Source organism: Vigna umbellata, chromosome 1 (assembly GCF_029865625.1).
Source record: "Vigna umbellata cultivar VRB3 chromosome 1, Vumbellata_1.0, whole genome shotgun sequence".
NCBI classification, from domain to species: domain Eukaryota; kingdom Viridiplantae; phylum Streptophyta; class Magnoliopsida; order Fabales; family Fabaceae; genus Vigna; species Vigna umbellata.
In genome coordinates, this window is record NC_142165.1 from 40,412,490 (window position 1) to 40,431,951 (window position 19,462).

At 28.5% G+C, this 19,462-nt stretch overlaps 2 protein-coding genes across 3 annotated transcripts; both read left to right on the forward strand.

Moving 5' to 3' along the window:
* The first annotated feature begins 6,210 nt into the window (after positions 1-6,210).
* Positions 6,211-9,255, forward strand: LOC148205352 (uncharacterized). Its single transcript, XM_088103046.1, has 6 exons — positions 6,211-6,565; positions 6,652-7,064; positions 7,375-7,686; positions 7,753-8,127; positions 8,225-8,433; positions 8,524-9,255. The coding sequence occupies exons 1-6, from the start codon at positions 6,417-6,419 to the stop codon at positions 8,770-8,772; spliced, it is 1,707 nt and encodes a 568-aa protein (XP_087959172.1). The 5' UTR covers positions 6,211-6,416; the 3' UTR covers positions 8,773-9,255.
* A 6,939-nt stretch (positions 9,256-16,194) lies between these two features.
* LOC148205353 (uncharacterized) lies at positions 16,195-18,429 on the forward strand. 2 transcript variants are annotated; one of them, XM_088103048.1, is made up of 4 exons: positions 16,195-16,320; positions 16,738-16,925; positions 17,028-17,091; positions 17,678-18,429. In XM_088103048.1, the coding sequence occupies exons 2-4, from the start codon at positions 16,765-16,767 to the stop codon at positions 17,981-17,983; spliced, it is 531 nt and encodes a 176-aa protein (XP_087959174.1). In that variant the 5' UTR covers positions 16,195-16,320; positions 16,738-16,764; the 3' UTR covers positions 17,984-18,429. The 2 variants fall into 2 exon arrangements, with proteins under 2 accessions (XP_087959174.1, XP_087959175.1); XM_088103049.1 differs by lacking the exon at positions 16,195-16,320 and adding an exon at positions 16,377-16,502.
* The last annotated feature ends 1,033 nt before the right edge of the window (positions 18,430-19,462 follow it).

Sequence of the window (19,462 nt, forward strand, 5' to 3'; positions counted from 1 at the left end):
AAACGTTTCCGTTGGACCTTTTCAATCGTATTTCATGGCTAATCTTCAAGGCATCCCAAATTTCAATCCTACCCAAAACTTTGCGAATCCCTCATTTTCTGCGTTTTTTAGGAACATCGATCGGGATTCTAGAACCAGCGTTGTTTTACTCACTTTTTCATTCGTTATACATAGGGATGGCAACAACCAATCTAAGTGAGCACAAGCTCATTGTTCTTATTAAGCCAAATAATTATAGAATGAATATTATTTTCTTCCCAACTTCATGTGTCTCTCATAAGATTTTTCTAGAAAAAAAAATATGATCCTTTCTAAATTCGAGACACAACAAAAATAAATTAGACAAACATACAGAATAAGACAGAAATAACTGACATCACAATCTAACATATAGTTAAATGAAAATTTATCATAAAAATATTAATTTTTTATAAGAATCTGAGTTTTAATTTAAGAATCAAGAGAATTCTTTCACATATGACAAGACTCAAATTTTACTTTACTTTTTTATATCTCTATATACAAATACATAAGTTTAAGAAATTCTAAAAAAACTTAAAATAAAACTCAAATACATAAATCACAAATGCAAACTTTCGCAAGTATTAACTCCTTAATGAAGATCTCGACACCCTCATCTTTGACACTAATTATAAAGACCTCCACATGATGCTTGAATATGATTGCCTCTCTTAGAACCACACACCTCTCCCTTTCTTAGAGTTGTACACCTCTCTTATAGAACGTGGTATTTGTTATGTAAATGATTACATATTATACTAGATTATTAACATTTTAATTGAGAATTTGTGTTTGGGAACTATGATTATTATGTAAGGTATTTATTATGATCATGTATTATATTAGATCATAGAGATTTTATTTAGAAGTTTATGATTGAAAATTATATTATTTTACAGGGTATTTATTATATAAATACAGAAGGAATAATCATGAAAAAAAAACATATACTTTCTATAATGGTTAAGGTTAAACACGTCATGTATCATTTCTTATGACATATGTAACACTAATCATTAGTATCATATTCTACGAAGATTAAAACTATAATCATCGTCATAGGACCACATTTTATGAAGATTAAAACTCTAATCATCATCATACGAAGTTTTCTTTGATGGACATGACATTTTTAATGCTTTTTTCTATATGATTATTCATTTCCAATCGATATAGAAGTGATTCTTTTATGACAATTCTTCAACCGTCATAAAAATATAAATTTTTTTATGTTAAATGCATTTATGATGATTCTGAAATTATTATAAAAAATATTCTTTTAGATAATTGATATTATATTTAAAAAATAAACTTTAAATCTAAGTTAGTAACTTTAAATTAACTTAATTTTATAAGCTGAGGTTGAGGTTTATGCTTTCATAGCATAAATTCGTTTTATTTTTAATTATGTTATGTTCAATATAATCATCTCCTTTTGCATGTGTTATGGTACAGCGGTGAAAGCAAATGAAAGATAAAAGAAGGCAGTAATGCGATAATTGAGTTGTACTTGATCGATGAATTGTTTAGCTTATGAAAAAGAAATATGATTAATTCAATTTAATATATTAGAATTAGGGTTTTATAATTGTAATTACTTAGTGGAGACTAAAGCAAGACAGATAAGACCGCCATCACGATTTAAGATCCGGAGTCAACTTTAATGACACAACAATTTTCAGTTGCAACCATTGTTATAAAAATTATCTTTACAATTTTTTCTTTTCTAAGTTAACCAACCAATAACCCTATTAGGTTTGAATAATATTATGAGACAAGTAACCTTTTTTCCCATTCATTTAACTAACCGTGTTATTTTTTTAGCATTTAACTGATTATATCAATGAATATTAATTATAATTAATAAAATTCTTCTTGTTGAATTAAATTCAAAGATTTTTTTTAATTCATTAATTAATTTAGAATAAATCTAATAAGTCATGTTTGGCATTGGATTGCAATAACATCTTTAGATATTTAAGCTATTTTGATTAGTTGAGGTTTAATTTTTTTTAACTCGTCTAATCCTACCGTAAATATTCAAAACCACCTTCCTTGTTGTTCTATGTTATTTTTTTTTTCCAATTCATATATGATTAAATCTCCTTTAAAGTTAATTAACAGTTTACACTGACCCTGTGTTTGCACCTAACTGCAGTAATATTAATCACAATATCTACTAAGCCGATCTAAATTAGTTGTAATTGACTTGATATATAAACGTTTAATATTTGTATTTAATATTTATAAATAAAAAATTTATATATCTTGTTTTGTTTTAGTAAAATATCATTTTTTTATATAACGTACAATCAATTTTTAATCTTTAGTACAATAAAAAAATTAATTGGTCTTCCTACAATAATTATAATTGTATTTGAGTTTTACTCGTAATAATTAAGTAATTGCACTGTTAAATGCTAATATAGATATTGTTATATGATATTTGTAACCAATTAGGTTAAATTTTTTTTTCTTAGTGAAAATTAAAATTAGTTTTTTTTTGAAATTTTGAATTAATTTAGTTTTTCAACTTATAAAATGTGTGGATTTAATTTTTTAAAATTTTGTTAAATTTATTTAAGATGGTTTCAAATGTGTTTCTACTTAACATTTTAAAGTGTAAGCAAGTGTTATTATGAAATGCATTTAAAACATCAAATAAACTTACTAAAATTTAGTTAAAATAATTAAATCCACATATTTCTAAAGTTGAATTGGATTTGAAATTTTGACTAATTTTAATTTTTATCCAAAATAAAGAACAAAAAACATATTTAATCATATATTTTATTTAGGTACTTCTGAATTTTAATGTTAATATAATTTTACAAAATTGATTGAATATTATTTAATGTTAATATATTTGGATGTTATGTTAAATAGTTTGATTGATAAGCTAATTGAAACATTACTATTCTTGAAAAAAATAAGTTAGGGAGTTAGTAGTCAAATGACTTTTTTTTTTCATTATTTTGAGTTAAACATAGTTTTTAAAAATAAAATTGAAATAAAATAGTTTAATATTATATATTACATTAAAAAAAAAATTTTTTCTAATAATTACCATCTATCAATAATAACAAAAATATGTTGGTAAATCATATTTATCAACGGATTATCGACCAATAAATTAATTAATAAAGTGATTGTCAAAAAAGTTTATTATTCGTCCGTAAGTACAAATGACCTCAAATACATCAATTATATTTGTTATTAAAATGCGTGAAGGAGTATCCTCCTCACTCCCCCTTTCACTTTTGTTTATTTATTTTTCCTCTTCCACCACAACCAGTCTAGGTCATTTTCATCCTCATAGACCTTCTCCTTCTATATTTGTCTTCCTCTTCCTCAACTTCTTCTTCCTCACCTATTTCTTTAACTCAGACCACCACCACCATCAACGTTCCTGACAATTAATGACATTACTAGTGTGTGTTACCGACAAACCTCTATGTCAGCTACCAATCTCTACATCACTTTGTGACCTTCATGACAAGCTTTCATTTAACAATTTTTCCAACAGACTTTACAAACTCATTCTTTTCAAACAAAAGTATCCGTCAATAAATTTAAATTTGAACTTCGTTAGAAATATTTGTCACTAAATTAAAGTTTATTAACAAATTATTGATCGTGAGTAATTTTCCATTAGTAGTAAACAAAATTCTTGTAGTATTATATATTATTAAGTTAAATAAAAAATAAACCGAAAAACCTTAAAAGTGAGATACTTTTTAAAATAAATTAAAATTTTGTATTAGTTATAATGTTTAATTGGAGATGTATAATAACTAATACAAATTATGATTATAATTAAAACATAAAGTAGCTATCATACTATTACTTTTTATAAATGATATTACTAAAATAATTTTGTTTTTGCTTTTGTTTAAACAGATAAGTAATTAATTTAGGAACAACTTAAAAATAAAAAATTAATGCGTCATTGAATACTGAAAATATCAATTATTTTGAATTATTTTTTAAAAGATTAAAGCTACATTATTTTTGAGACGAAAAGGTATTAACTAACTTATATATAAGTAAACAGAAAAGGTATATTAACTAAATCATATATAATGATATACCAATACTTTTTAACTATCGTAAATTCAAATTACAATTACTACAATGTATCAATTAGAAATTCTCCACTAATGTAAACTAGTTTTCTTATTATTGTTTTATCTTACAGTTATAGTTTTTTTAATTAAGACAAATATTAAATATTCGAGTTTTAAAATAATATAAATTTTTAAAATACATTATCTCCAAGCTTACTGTAAAATTATTTATTTTATGAACAAATACTTATTTTTTTACTTGTACGCATGAAGAAAGATTATAGGTAAACGAAAATATGATCTATATATTGTCAACAAAAATTGATTAACATTGAAAACTACCGGCAATAAATTAATTGGTCATAATATCTTTGAGAAATTTAAACAACAAAATAAATGCAAAAAGTATAACAATTGAAATTCTTTTGATTCGTGAGGATGTTGAATGTTGCAACTTAAGTTCTTCATACTTATTAATAATCTTTTCTTCCGTGGTGTGTTGCTAAATTCATTATTATGAACGGTGGACCAATCAAGACTTTAATCTAATATGCTACACGTAACGTCCACCACGAAGCTCAAACTTTTGGTTAATGTGTGTATATCTATAAATAAAGATCTTGATGGTGATGATTTTATACATTGTGAGATATTAACAACGTCAACCCAAATCTCGTAATCTCATTAAGATGCTAATAGTTTAACTTCTACATATAAAAGAAAAATGCAGTAACAAAACATAATAACTTATATAATGAGTAAATGTGTCTAAATAATCATAGTATGTGTATTATATGTCCATATGAATAAGTCCATTTCAGAGATGATCGGTGTATGTTTAAACTTAGAGAATCAAGATAAGTAGTATAAATAGCGAATGGTCGAAAATAATTAGAGACCGAACGGACGTTTCCGGCAATAAACATTTTCAAGCACTATCTCAAATTAAAATTACTGTTAAGTGTTACTTAGTAAGTAACGAGTCATGATTGAGTCGTGATTAGAGTTTTACTAATCACAAACTCATCCATAAAACTATAAAAAGAAGTCACAAGAAGAAGATAGGTAATTAGATTTACCATAAATTTAAATATTTGTTTTTGACAAGTATTTTGAGTGCAAGGAAGAATTTAAACTAAAAATATTCAAAATTACCTGAGCTAAGTTGAAAAAAAAAGGTGTGAAGATGTTTATGACTATACCCGACCCTACGTCCCAAACATATTTATCAATTATTATACCATTTAGCTTATTCATTCTTTTTACCTTCATTATCAGGTTGGCTAAACTCTAAATAATAATCATACAATTAATATCACTTTTTCCTCCTGAGCCTGCAATCTTAGTAACCACGTTAAAGACAAGGATCAATAAAGAGAGTGTTGGCACAAGAATTCGCAAGTGACACACCCAACTCTACTATCTTTTCTCAAATGGATCTTTATTCAATCAATAGGTAAGGAATAATATTAAACAAAAAAAAACTATTTCCTGTTTTGGAATAGGAAGAATCAGAACTCAGAAACAGTATCTATTGAGTTAAACAATGTATGAATTCGAAGCACTTCTCCTCCAAGATTGTCTTGTGACGTAATTCTTTAATAAAGTGCACTTCATGTTTGTCTACCTATGCGTGTGTCTCGGTTTTGGTCTCTTCTTTTGCTTTTTGTTCTTCTAGGAAAAAGAACCCTCTCTTACACTGGATTTTCTACTTCAAATACACACTACAAAACGTTACCTGCGTACTTTTTTCATTAAAAGCAGAATAAATATTATACCCCTTGCGTTATTTAATTCCCATAATAATGGCTTGCACATTACAATTAAACTCTCGTAATATTATATGAAAACTGTACAATGTTTAGTAAAAAGATTATAACAACTTGTTTTAAGATATGTATGTCTTATTATAACTAGGAGTGGAGGTAGTATTTAATTATATCATGATCATGAGGGACCCTATTTTGTGAACTAAATTTGGATGATCAAATGAAAAGCCAAAAAAAATGTTATAAAAATGTGTGTGGATACCTCTTACGAGTGAAAGATCATTTCTGTGAAATGCAGAAAACGAAGGCTTAGTGTCTTTCTCTGATAAAATAATATTAAAATTTGCATGCTATGCTCCTACTAGAAGACTCGTAGATCTTGTTGTAAGAAAGAAGACATTCTAAACCATGTGAAGTTCACGACAGGTTTGTCCATGGTGCTTAGGGCTTATAACCAGGGCCATGCAGCATTTGAGGGATATTAGAGATTTTGACATTTCAGATTTGACCAAGAAGGATACATATTACGAAAGCAACGCAAGGCCACTTAATAAAGAAAATGCTGCTATGTCCCAAAGAAGATGCACTTCTTAAACTATTCTACAATGTCTCAAGCCCTCTTCACCTTCTCTTTCTCCTTCTCTTCTCCTCTGCCGTTTTCCTTCTCACCTTCTTCACCTTCTCAGGCAGATACCCCTTCATCCAAAGGTCTTCTCCATTTCTCTATCTCTTCATTACACGTTTTCTTCTGCCTCCACACTCTCACTTGTACCTTTTTTCTTTGTGTGTAGCAGGGATCAAGAATATGAATATGTGTACACCGAGGATGAAGAAGAAGAAGATACTCAAGAAGGGTATTCTTGTGTTGATTCTACCGAGGGAGAAAACATCACTTGTGGGAAAGGAGTTCCTGTGTTTGTGCACAATGAGAGGCATCAAAGGACTCATTCTTATTCGGAAGAATTCGTAAGCCCCAGAGAGAGCTTGAATGAAGAGTCAGAAGAAAACCATTATTCTGAAACGTTGTCTCTCCATAAGTCTCCGCAAGTTTCTGACTTCGACAATGAAGAGGCAGAAACGGTCGAAGAAGACTTTACAGCAAGAGATTCTGATTCTGTTCCAAAATCTACCAAAGTTACCAAAGTTGAAAGCAGGAACACCTCCCCCTTCAACCTCAACGCGTACAAAGGAAAAAAACACCATGACGGTATCTCCTTACGTTATACCTTATGTATCACCATTTTATATTAGTGTTATGGTAGTGTAAAAACCGTATTATGTATATAATTTTTGGATTTAGTTAAACTCCAATTCTAACTTTTTCAAGCTTATCAGATGACTTGCTATTAATCATGCAAAGTTTAAATTTGAGATATTCAATGGTAAGTGTAAACCTTATGAACTAGTTTTTGGTTGAGTTAGGCCTAAATCCAAAATTTAAGATTATAGTTGTGGTGATACTCTTACATGCTCCATTTCTACAAGGTAAAGTTTCTGATGTTAGTTACTTTATGCAGACGATCACGTTAGCGTTGAAATTATCAGAAACAAGAAGGTGCAAGAGCCAAACGCTGCAAGGGATGAGAGATTCTTTGTTTTTGCTTCTACCCAGTTGCAGAGTAAGAAGTTGATGGTTGAAGAGAAGGATGATGAGTCCTCTAAATGGAAGAGCTCCATCAATTGCAGGGATTCCGAGACTGAGGAGGATGCATTTTCTTCTTCATCCAGAAGAAGTTGCCCCAAGTGGGAATCGTACACATTGTTCCAAAAATATGATGAAGAAATGGCAATCCTAGACAGAATTAGTGCACAGAAACTTCATGAAACAGGTAACAATCTTTTTTCTAATTCCAAGTGCATTACTTATAAGAAAAATTATTAATCCAATATTTCAGAGTCATTAAGGTCCATCCAAATGTCTCCAAGATCAATGTCAGAGCGTATTGTGTACAAGTTTCAGACTATAAATAAAAAATCTGTTGATGTTGGTCACAACCCATATCGTGAACTAGAGGCTGCATACGTAGCACAAATTTGCTTGACATGGGAAGCCCTTAGTTGGAACTACAAAAATTTTCGTTCCAAACATGCCTCACGCCAGGACAATGACACGGGTTGTTCTGCCACAGTTGCTCAACAATTCCAGCAGTTTCGGGTTTTGTTACAGAGATACATTGAGAATGAGCCTTATGAGCACGGTAGGAGACCTGAAATCTATGCTAGAATGAGACTTCTGGCACCCAAATTGCTTCTAGTGCCAGAATATCAAGGTAGGAATATTAGTTTTCATTCCTCTAATAGTAGCACATCTCATGTCACAAGGTGAAATAATTATGTACTTTTGTTAATTTTCTTTAAAAAAATTAGAGGAAGATCAAAAGGATGGTGGTTTTCAATGCAAAATATCATCAGCTTCATTTCTGAAGATAATGGAGGATGGGATCAAAACATTCATGAATTTTCTAAAGAATGACAAAGAAAAACCCTGTCAGATCCTTGCAGCCTACTTCAGGAGAAACCAAAGAGGCACAGTTGATCCAACACTACTGGGACTAATGAAGAAGGTTAACCAAAAGGCAAGATTCAAATTTCAAAGCAGTTGTTCTTCAACATTTGTTTTTAATTCAGTTTTCTGACACATGTTTTTGTGTCCACCTAATCTACAGAAGAGGGTGAAGGTTAAAGATCTTAACCATGCAGGGAAATGCTTGAGGAAGAGAAAGTTAAAGGTGGAAAAGGATATGGATATTTTGATGGCTCTGACAGACCTAAAAGTTGTGTCAAGGGTTTTAAGAATGAGTGAATTGAGTGAAGAGCAGTTGCACTGGTGTGAAGAGAAGATGAGCAAAGTGAGAATCATGGAAGGGAAACTTCAGAGAGATTATTCCACACCACTTTTCTTCCCCTCACATTGACTCACCAGATGGTTTTGTTTGGTGATTCCATTGTTAGTATAGTTATAATTGCACAGAAGGAATATGCATGACACTCTATAATGTTAGATTAAAGAAAATGGAGTCTTTCAACAAAACATGTGGAAACATGGATTGTGGTGTCCAAATTCAGAAAATGTTTATGTTATTATGCATTTTGAAGGTAGAAGAAGGTCAGAGACAAAGTGTTGAATCCAAATAAGAATGAACAAGGCTGTCACAGATGAAGTTGAATAAAACCATACATAGTCTTAGAGAGAAATAAATAGAGAAAATAATGCAGAAACTGTCTACAGGTTATGAGATATTTATTGAATTTACGGCAGCATACATTATCTTGTAAGAAGTTAACAATAAGAATTTTTAGAAGGATATATTCATCATTGTATATTGACATATTCCAGTTTGACTTCAAAAATACAATAAATCATATCTCTTTGTAAAATATTCTCAGTTATAGCAACAACTCAGATATTATCCTCCTCAATACAGATTCTTAACAAAATATTTATTTTTTCTTTCTAGTATACAAATATTTTTATTATTTATTTTTACCTAATTTAGAGATATTTTTGTTTTTTTGGTAGGTACACTATCTTTTTTATTTTTTCTTCTAATTGTGACTACTTATTTAAATTGCAATCAAGCTTGAAACTATAATTAAAGGATTAAGTATAATAGTTTTTTTTTTTATTTATAAGCATTGATTAGTTGATGTGTATACATCTAGTAGAATTTACTTTTTAATATATATTATTGAAATAAACTAATGGCTGTTATAAGCTGAATATATACACCACAACTACCCTACTATGCAGGAACATATAAAGGACAACACCACTTCTTCATTGACATTATTCCAATTCTCCAAAAAAAATAATAATATTGAACTCAGGTTTTTTTTTATTACAAAATTGATTATATTATGATGGTTGTCCACTTGGATATGAATGTGCTGAAAAGGATCCCAAACCTAAAAACATTAACGAGACAAAGTAACCTGTCACATGAAAAATATTTTTCTCTTTCCAATCTTAAAATCAATATTAAACTAAAATCAAAGTTATTATTCTTCTATAACTTCTATTGTATAATAAATTTTAATGATAATCACCAAAATGACTTTAATTTCAATTGAAAATATAATTTGAACGATATCTAAATATACTTAGTTTTTTTATATTAGTTATCTCATGTAAAATAAAATGAACATCATCAAAACTATAAAACTATTTACTGTCTTGAATCAAATTATAATGAAAGTTCAAGTATTTAGGACCACTTGTTCACTAACACTATTCAAACAAAATATATATAATAATGAAAGAACTGACTTTTCAAATTAACCTCATCAATGAGTTATGTTGTCAGTGTTATTTGTGTTACAATGTGAACATTTTCAAACAGGCAAGTGTATAACTTTTTTTATTTTATCTGTAAATGGAAGAAAATATTTGATAATATTATATATATATATATATAATCAATACTTTAATTTATGCAAATTTGTGCATATAAAATAACAAGAGATAAAAAAAAAACCAATTATGTAAGACTTTGATAAATTTTCACACATGACAAAGGTTAAGAATATAATATGATATTTTTCTGGGGTTTGAGAGAAAACTGAAGGACATGAAAACCATTTGCAAATGAACAAAGCATTGGGAAAATGCTCAGAGAGAAAAAGTTGGATGGTTAAAGGAAGGAAAGTTATGGTTCTTTCAAGGAGGACAATATGCTCTTTACTGCAGCACATTGTTGAATATGAGTAACTTATAAAAATAATGATATATATATACACTTTAATTTTATATATACTTATTACAAATTAATTTTTTATTACATTATATATCTTATAAATTTATAACTTATATTTCCTCTAGGTTTGTAATAAGTATTGATCCATGTTTTGGATGTCTATGAATTATTTTTTTCTTAAATATGAATAAAAATAATTTATATCAAGTATAATAGGAGCTCTGGGAGATATTGACATAGGATAATGATAGGAATTCTGGAGTATATAGGAATTCCACCATGTGTATGAAAATTTAGCACATCTTGGAAATATTGGGTGGAAGTCTTTTTTTTTTAGTAATACCTATTTTTTTTTTGTGAATTAGATTTATGTCAATTAGCTAGTAAACTAAGGATGTGAATTATTGTATATTAAAATATATTAACAATAAAATTATACTTAATAACAAGCAGAATAAAATTAATATATAATTATGTCTTTTAAAATAAAATATCATGCATGGTCAGTTCATGTACTGAGCTAATAAAGTTGCTTAGTGAGTTTGACAAAATTTTAGAGATCTAGAAAAAAAAAATATTCTTGGTCGGGTGGGTGAGGTATAAAAAAGTTATATAATTATTTCTTTATGAAGAATGTATAATATTTTTTGTGGCATCTTTGGTTTTGTCTAAGGTGAGATGGAGAGAGATAGACACAGCAGGAATGAGATGGGAAGCTGTGTCTGGTCCATTCTGCACCTTGTTTCTTATGCCCACAAACACCGGTAGCATTTATGACACACCGCTTCGTCTTTATTATTTATATTTAATATTCATAACGTCTCCCACGCGATGTGATATTACCGATGTTATCGCTCTCAATTCAGTCCTCCAACCGCTTCTCATTTCTGAGAATTCTTATCCTATAATTATTATCTTCTAATTAGCAAATTTATGATATATAACTTTTTTTAATTAATATATATTTATTATAAAAATAATAATTATGACAAGTGAATTACTTTGAAGATTTTTGATTCAAAAAGGTTTTTATTGGAGGCAACATTTTGAAATATATTTACACTCAAGGAATGCTAGATTCTAATTGATTTAAAATATTGAGATACACTTTAAGTTTATTTTAATTTTATAAACTCAAAAAATAATAAATTTTATTAGGATAAACTCTAATATACTATTTTAATAATATATTAAAAAGTGAATTTAAAACTTAAATTAATTCTACAAAATTAATTTATAAGGCGAGATTTACACTTATTTTTATACTGTAAATTGACATTATTTTTAGTTGATATGGAACTTCTAACAGTCCCTTCTCAAACCGAGACATATACATTGGGTCACTATCAGACCAGCTATTAATGTCTAGTCTCACACCCATAAGATGTTTATGCCTTAGTGTGATGGAGTGTATTGGAAGTCTGATATGACTAGATATAAAGTAAAATTTAAAATATAAATAATGCAAACCTCACTTACAAGCCAATTTTACAAGGTTGAGTTAGACTTAAAAGCTACTTTTAATATTAGAGTCATGAGTCAAAGTCTATCCCAATAAAGTTTGTTGGATACATTGTTTCACTCACTACCCGACCACCCATTGTGTCTGTCTCACGCTCCAGATGTATATATCTAGGCGTGAGAGAGATGTTGAAAGTACCACATCAACTAGAATATGACTTTAGTTGGATTAATAGAATTGAATAATCTTAAATGTAGTTTACAATTTATGTATTAAATTTATTATGATTTTTCTTATGAAATTTATGAAGAAAATTGATTACTTATATGTATTTTTTATGCTCTAAATTTTAGTGTATTGTATTTAATTTGACTAATAGTAATTATTATATAATATACTTTGTTCTACATGTGTTATTTGGCACACTTGCTAAAATGATTAAGTTGATTAGTTTATAAGAGAAATTGATTGTGGAAAGAACATTTTTCTCAACAAATTTGATTAAAAGAGTTTATGTGATTCCCTAACGTTATATCATACATATATATTAGAATTGCACTTGTTCTTTAAATTGCAATCTTAAATTTAATTTATACTTGTTTTTGTGTGTGATAGAGATGTCCTCATAAGATCCTAACTTCTCTTGCCTTGCTACTTAAGATGTTCTCTCCTTGTTTATATATTTAACTTGAGGTTGAGTACCTGCAAAGACTTTGATACTCAAGTCAACAAGTGGTATGAGATGTTATGTATATGTATTCTCAAAATAATTGTCTTACCAGGTGACTTTATTTATATATCTTTTCATATGTATCGTTACTTGAATAAGCCTAACTTAACTATTCCATCTCTATTTTAGGAATATGTAATATGTGGATATCATATTAAATTTCATATCATAATGTTACATTGATACATTATGAGCCTTAAATGCAAGTTGTGGTGATGTTGGCTAACTTAGCATGACATTATCACATATAATGTACCATGATCTCAGTTATATGTTGTACATTATCATCTTAAACTTGTAGTTGCATCTTAGAAGAGTCTATTTTGGTTACATGCCGAGATAATGTCTGCATAATACCGTGGATACAAGAAAAGTTCCTTTTTTATCTAACATGTTGCCTATGACATTACCTAGCACACTAGCCTCCAATCTCAAGGAATGTAGATAGGTAGGGATTGAAATACATCATTATGACAGACACAACAATTGACAAGGTAGTGAAAATGTCTTGTCACTATATCCACTAGATGAAAAAGATATGAGAAAAATGGAAATAATTGTTTCAAAGTGTGAAAATGGTCTATAAATAAGGCAAAGTGTTACATTGATATTGATTTTAAGGCGTATTGAGTTGTAAAATTTGATGATATTATATTGACTCTATTAGTATCTAACTTATATAGAGGAAGATATCTAGTGTTGAGAGTCGATAAATGTTTCTACAGTCGGATGTTTCAATATGGAACAAGACTAAACCACGTAGGTATAAGGAATTTATCTGGTCATACTTGAAGAGGACATTGTTTCTAACTTATTGCTCTGTGAGAGCGTGCTCCTTGGAAGTATAAGATGACATGCTAGATGCAAAATCTTTGAGTCTACTCAATATATGTATCTTTTGAAAGTAAAGTCAAATATTTAAGTATTGTGGACCATGAGTACGCATGTCTTGTTAACATTTAATTATTGTCATCAGTAATTCATATAAATGAAATTCATTATGGATTGAAATTCATATAAATTATTAATTACACTAACTTACATTGTTTCTGATTTGTGATTTACTTATATATTATGATATATATTATACTTAAACTGAATATGGTACATGTAAGAGCAATGAAAAATAAAGAGACTTCTACTAGATAGTTTAAAGCTTAATTTTTTTATTTTAAATATATATCTAGATGTGTATTAATGCACTCCTATCGTCATTGTAAATATTTCATTTTGAAGGATAGACCTTAAATTTATTTTGAACATTTGGAGTTTCAAATATAACTTAGAAGTTCTAAATGATTGTGTTTAATATCTTAATTATGATGTTCTTTTTTTCAGTGTACTATTATACTAATATAGGTTATAATAATTATATATAATTAAAAATTACTTTTAGTAATTAATAATAAATATTTATTTATATTATATTTTAAAAAATATTTTGGATTCATTTTTTTACCTAAATATTTTTTTCCACATATATATATATATATATATATATATATATATTTTGTCTATAAAAAAAATTGCCACTCATTTGTTTAATATTAGAAAATTGAGATAATATATAATTAAAATTTTATAAGGATCAAAAGTGCATATCTACATATCAAAAAGTGAATTTAAGCCAATATTAAATGAATTTAATGAACCATCCTAACTAGTGAAATTAGATACTACCTTAGTATATATTAACATTTAAGGTTATTTCATTCATGTTAAGAACAACAATTAATGCATAACTTTTTTGAAACAATTTTACTAAAACAGTCTCAATGTTTATAAATGTAATATTTTGACTACGACGAAAACTATAAATTTGATGACATGTTAGCAAAAATGAGACATGCTTCTTTCACAGATGAAAATATCACTCAATTTGAATTTTTTTCAATTGGTTAAAAATGTAGTCATTTTGAAATAAAAATGACTTATTCTATCAATTACTATTTTCGCATACATTAAAAATAACAATAAATATATTACAGTATTTTTTATTCTATTATCTATCTCGTTATGTGCAATATATGTCTTATTTAGGAATTAAGTTTACTATAATATATTAGTTGACAATTTTTTCAATTTCAAGCCATTCAACTTCGTTAAAACTACAATTATTTTAATTATAATTCTTGACATCGTTACTGTGATCACCATTTTTATTACTCTCATAATTATTTATATATATATATATATATATATATATATATATATATATATATATATATATATATATATATATATATATATATATATATATTGTCTCTATCTAATAGTATAACTAATTCTATTGTATATTATAAAAATCACAATATTTACTTTCACACCACAACATCATATTGTTTTAATTATACTATTATAATCAATTTAACCATTTTATTAAAACTTTGGATTTTACTTTTACTGTCGTTTGTTATTATCATTTGATTTTCACTCCTGTTATTCTTATTATATTATTTAACTTTAGATTTTGATTGAGAAAACCTCTGTTTCGCAATCTCCAACAAAGTAACAAAAGATGAGAACTTAATTGAATACTCCATAAATATTTTTTTAAAAAAAAAACTCAATTTAAAATAACCAAATAATTTAAAACATAATTAAATCTTATTATTTTAATCATTATTATCACCTACTTGTCCTATCTAATATAAATTTACTATTAATATAACACCATCATTATAACAAAGAAGACAACTTCATTACTCTAATTATGTTAATATTAACTTATTATTTTTATTATCGTGATTATAATTTGTGTTCCTATTATTATTATTTATATTAATGTTATCATTTTATTGTTTTTATTATCCATCATTGTTACAATGCATGGCTATTACTTTTACTATCAATACACTCATCACCTATTTATATCTTGTCTTTCACATTTAACAAGATTGAATATATTAATATTTATTTTATTTTTATCCTATCATTTTTTTTTCTTATTTTTATCATCTGAACATATTATGATTTGATTTGGAAACAATCTTTACTCTTTAAATAAATACATAACTTTGAAAAAAAATATTGATGCTAGCCAATCAATTTAAATTATTTCATGTGCCTAAAATCAAGTTGAATGGATGGATTAATTTTATTCATATTTCAGTTAATAAATTAGCATAAGAAAGCCAACATCTATAAGCTAAATATTAATTTATAAGAAATTAAAATCATTATTTTGGTAAATAAATAAAGCTCACACATATACGTATATGTATATAACAAATAACAGTACCGTTTCCGACCGAACAACAATAAATGCGTACACGTTGTCAACACAAGGCTAATGAGAAAAAAAAAAAAAAAAGTAACGAGAGAATCATGGCCACGTGTGGATGACATCGCGTCACCACTCACAAAACAGACATATCACATTAGACAGAATCCCAGATCTCAATCATTCATCGATGTTCCACAAGTGAGGTCTCACATCTTACCGCTGCACTTCACCTACTGTATAAAATCCTTAATCCCTTCTTATCCTTCCCTCTTGCACTCATTTCTCTTCTTCTGCTCCGCCTTCCTCTTCTCCTCTCAGTCTGCCCCTCTCACTCTGTGATAGGCAGCTCAGGTACTCTCTCTCTCTCTCTCTCTCTTCCACTCTCTCTATATATACACACCCTTCTTTGTGTCTTTTGTTCACAAAAAAAGTTACTGGCAAAGTTATCTTTGTTTTTGTGTTGGTGAAGTCTCAAAATTTAAAGTCTTTTGAGATTATTCATCTGCTGAAAATAAAGAAAGTTTGAGAAGACGGTCGGTGTTTTTCATGTCTTCTTTCATTCAAGTGTCACTATTTTTCACGGGCTGGTGGATTTAGGAAATTGTGAAAACGGGTTTCTTTCTGATAACAGTTTTATCACTTTCTTTCTTTCAGTTTTTCTTTTTACTGCTTGGTTTGGTTTAGTTCAATTTATCCCCTGCTTCTGAAACCAAAGCAACCTGTGATTAGAAAATAAATTTTTTAATTTGTTGTTTGATGTGGTTGCAGGTGTTCCTTGTCAAGATCTGTGAAAAGATGAATAGCTACAACTATTACGGCTACCAAGAGAAGAACACCTTCACAAGCTGTGAGGAGATGAGGATGGAATCAGTGATTTGCCCCAAACCTAGACGATTAGGTCTCATGAACCACTCTTCCATCAACACACACATCAGACCCTTTAGACACCCCATCAGGTAATTCTCTCTTCCTTTTCCTTTTTAGCCATTTTTATTTGTGGTTTGAAGCCAATTTTGTCATAAAAATTCTGACTTTTTTTTGTTGTTAAAAAAATGCAGCTATCAATCCGAGGTGGAAGATTCAGGAGTTGGGGCAGAGCTTTTGGACATCATCCTCCCCAAGGTTCTTTTCTATATTAATCTTTTGTTATTTTGTTATGTACTAGGAAACATAACTTAGAGTACGGAAATGGTAGGAAATTTGTCTATTTTTTTAGAGGAAAAAATAATAACATTTTTTTCCTTTTACAAGTATTTCTCTGAGAAACAGCTGTTATTATATATGATAAAAAAAAGGTTTTCTATGATAAAAAATGTTTTCTCCTGATGCCCCTCGAATCAGTGTTGATTTCTGTAGAGCTAAGTTTTTCCCTCGGAAACAGAAAAAAAAAACTTGCATTATTAAAGTTGACTTCTTAGAATACTTCAAAGTTACATTTATTTTTGCAGTTGAATAAAACAGAATTTTATTTTAACCTATTGAATGTCATTTGGGATTTTTGAACAAATTAATTTGGACCACAGACATTTCCATTGGAATGTGAGCAAGTGTGAGGAATTGAGTCCGAGTAAATAAGCATTGAGTCAATTTGTAGTGATAATGATTCATGATGAGGACTTATGTATGATGGCATCTTTGTGATCAATTTCTGGGACTTGTGGAAATGATGTAACCTAACCAAACTTATTCTCTGATTTGTTTTTGTCAGGAAAGCTGCTATCTGGCAAGATCCGGAGGGCAAGTGGTAGCATCATCACCACCGTTTTTCTGTGGATCTCCTCCAACCAGGGCCTCGAATCCTGTAATTCAAGATGAGCAATTTGGTAATGGGAATTTTAGTCCATTTGGTAATGGGAGTTTTAGTCCATTTACCGAGACATCCTCTTCTGTCTCTTCCTCAGCTCGAGGCTGTGTTCCAATGAAATTTGGTCAGACTCAAGCTGCTGTGAGGATAGAAGGTTTTGACTGTCTTAACAGAGATAGGAGCAGCTGCAGCATCTCTGCTGTGGCATAATCCATTTTTGCACAAAAGAAAAAATAAAAGAAAAGAGAGAAAACTAATACAGAAGCAGAGAAAAGATGGTAGAGGACTAAAAGTCAATGAAGGTCAAATAGCTGGTGACTTATTTTTGTTTGGAAAGAGGGGCTAATCATGCTGTTAGAGTACTATCTGTATATACAAGTGATCTATGGAAGTTTGTTTTCAGAGTTTGGTGTCATGCAACATTTAAGATGGGGGAAGGGTGGCTTTTCTGTTGTTATTCCTTGTGATCAATAAAAAAAGGACTTGGCGTTGAAAAAAAATGGACATCTCTCTTGTTAGGTTCGTAGAGTCTTACAATTTGTTGTGTCTGTCACTCAGATCCTCCCGTTGTAATTGTAATTTGGAGGAGATTGAGAAAAACTAGTCTTTTTGGAATTTTGTACATTAGTTTTTTTTATTAATATTTTGTGGGTGCCCTTTTGGGTGTTGCCTATTTGATATGATGTTATATTAATCTCTAAGAATCTGTGTATTCAACGCACCTCGCCCCGATGATTTGGTTCTTTGAAGAGAGAGACATATGAAGAAAAAACTATTGATTTTTGGATTAAGAGTATCTTAGGAACAAAGAGCTATTTATGGTCAGATTTGAGGGGCTGCTTGTGTTTCAATTATGGACCACTTTTGATAGGTTGTTGGAACAGGCAGGTTTAGTATTTGTTGTAATGTGAGAATGTTGTGAAAAGGAGTTCCGTATCAATTAGATATAGATAAGTGATTAAAATTTAGTTTTTTTAGTATTTGCGGTGATGTGATTAAAATTTCATTTTTGTAAACATAACATTTATTCAATACTGTTTTGATTTATTTTAAGGTGATGTGATTAAAAAGGTGATGTGATTAAAATTTCATTTTTTTTAACGTAACATTTATTCAATTCTTTTGATTTTAAGGATGTTGTGAAAAAGAGTGTGATATCAATTAGATATAGATATGTGATTAAAATTTCATGTGTTTTTTAAGGTGATGTGATTAAAATTTCATTTGTTTTTTAAGGTGATGTGATTAAAATTTCAGTTTTTTTGACGTAACATTTATTCAATTCTGATTTGATTTTAAGGATGTTGTGAAAAAGAGTGTGATATCAATTAGATATAGATATGTGATTAAAATTTCATTTGTTTAACGTATCATTTATTCAATACTGTTTTTTATTTTAAGGTAACGTGAAAGATGTTGTGGAAAAGAGTGTTGTATCAATTAGATATAGATGTGAATATATTTTTTATAACGTAACATTTATTTAATACTGTCTATATTAATGGTTTTGCTATAAAAAAAATGAACATTTAAGAACAATATTGAAAAGATGACGACACATAATTTTGTCCACAGAGATACAATATTTCTAAATGTGTTTAATTTGTTAAATTATAAGCCTTACACTGTTGTAATATTCTTCTTTTAATATAATGTATTTTGTTAGTGTGGTGAGTCATTTTTAACAAA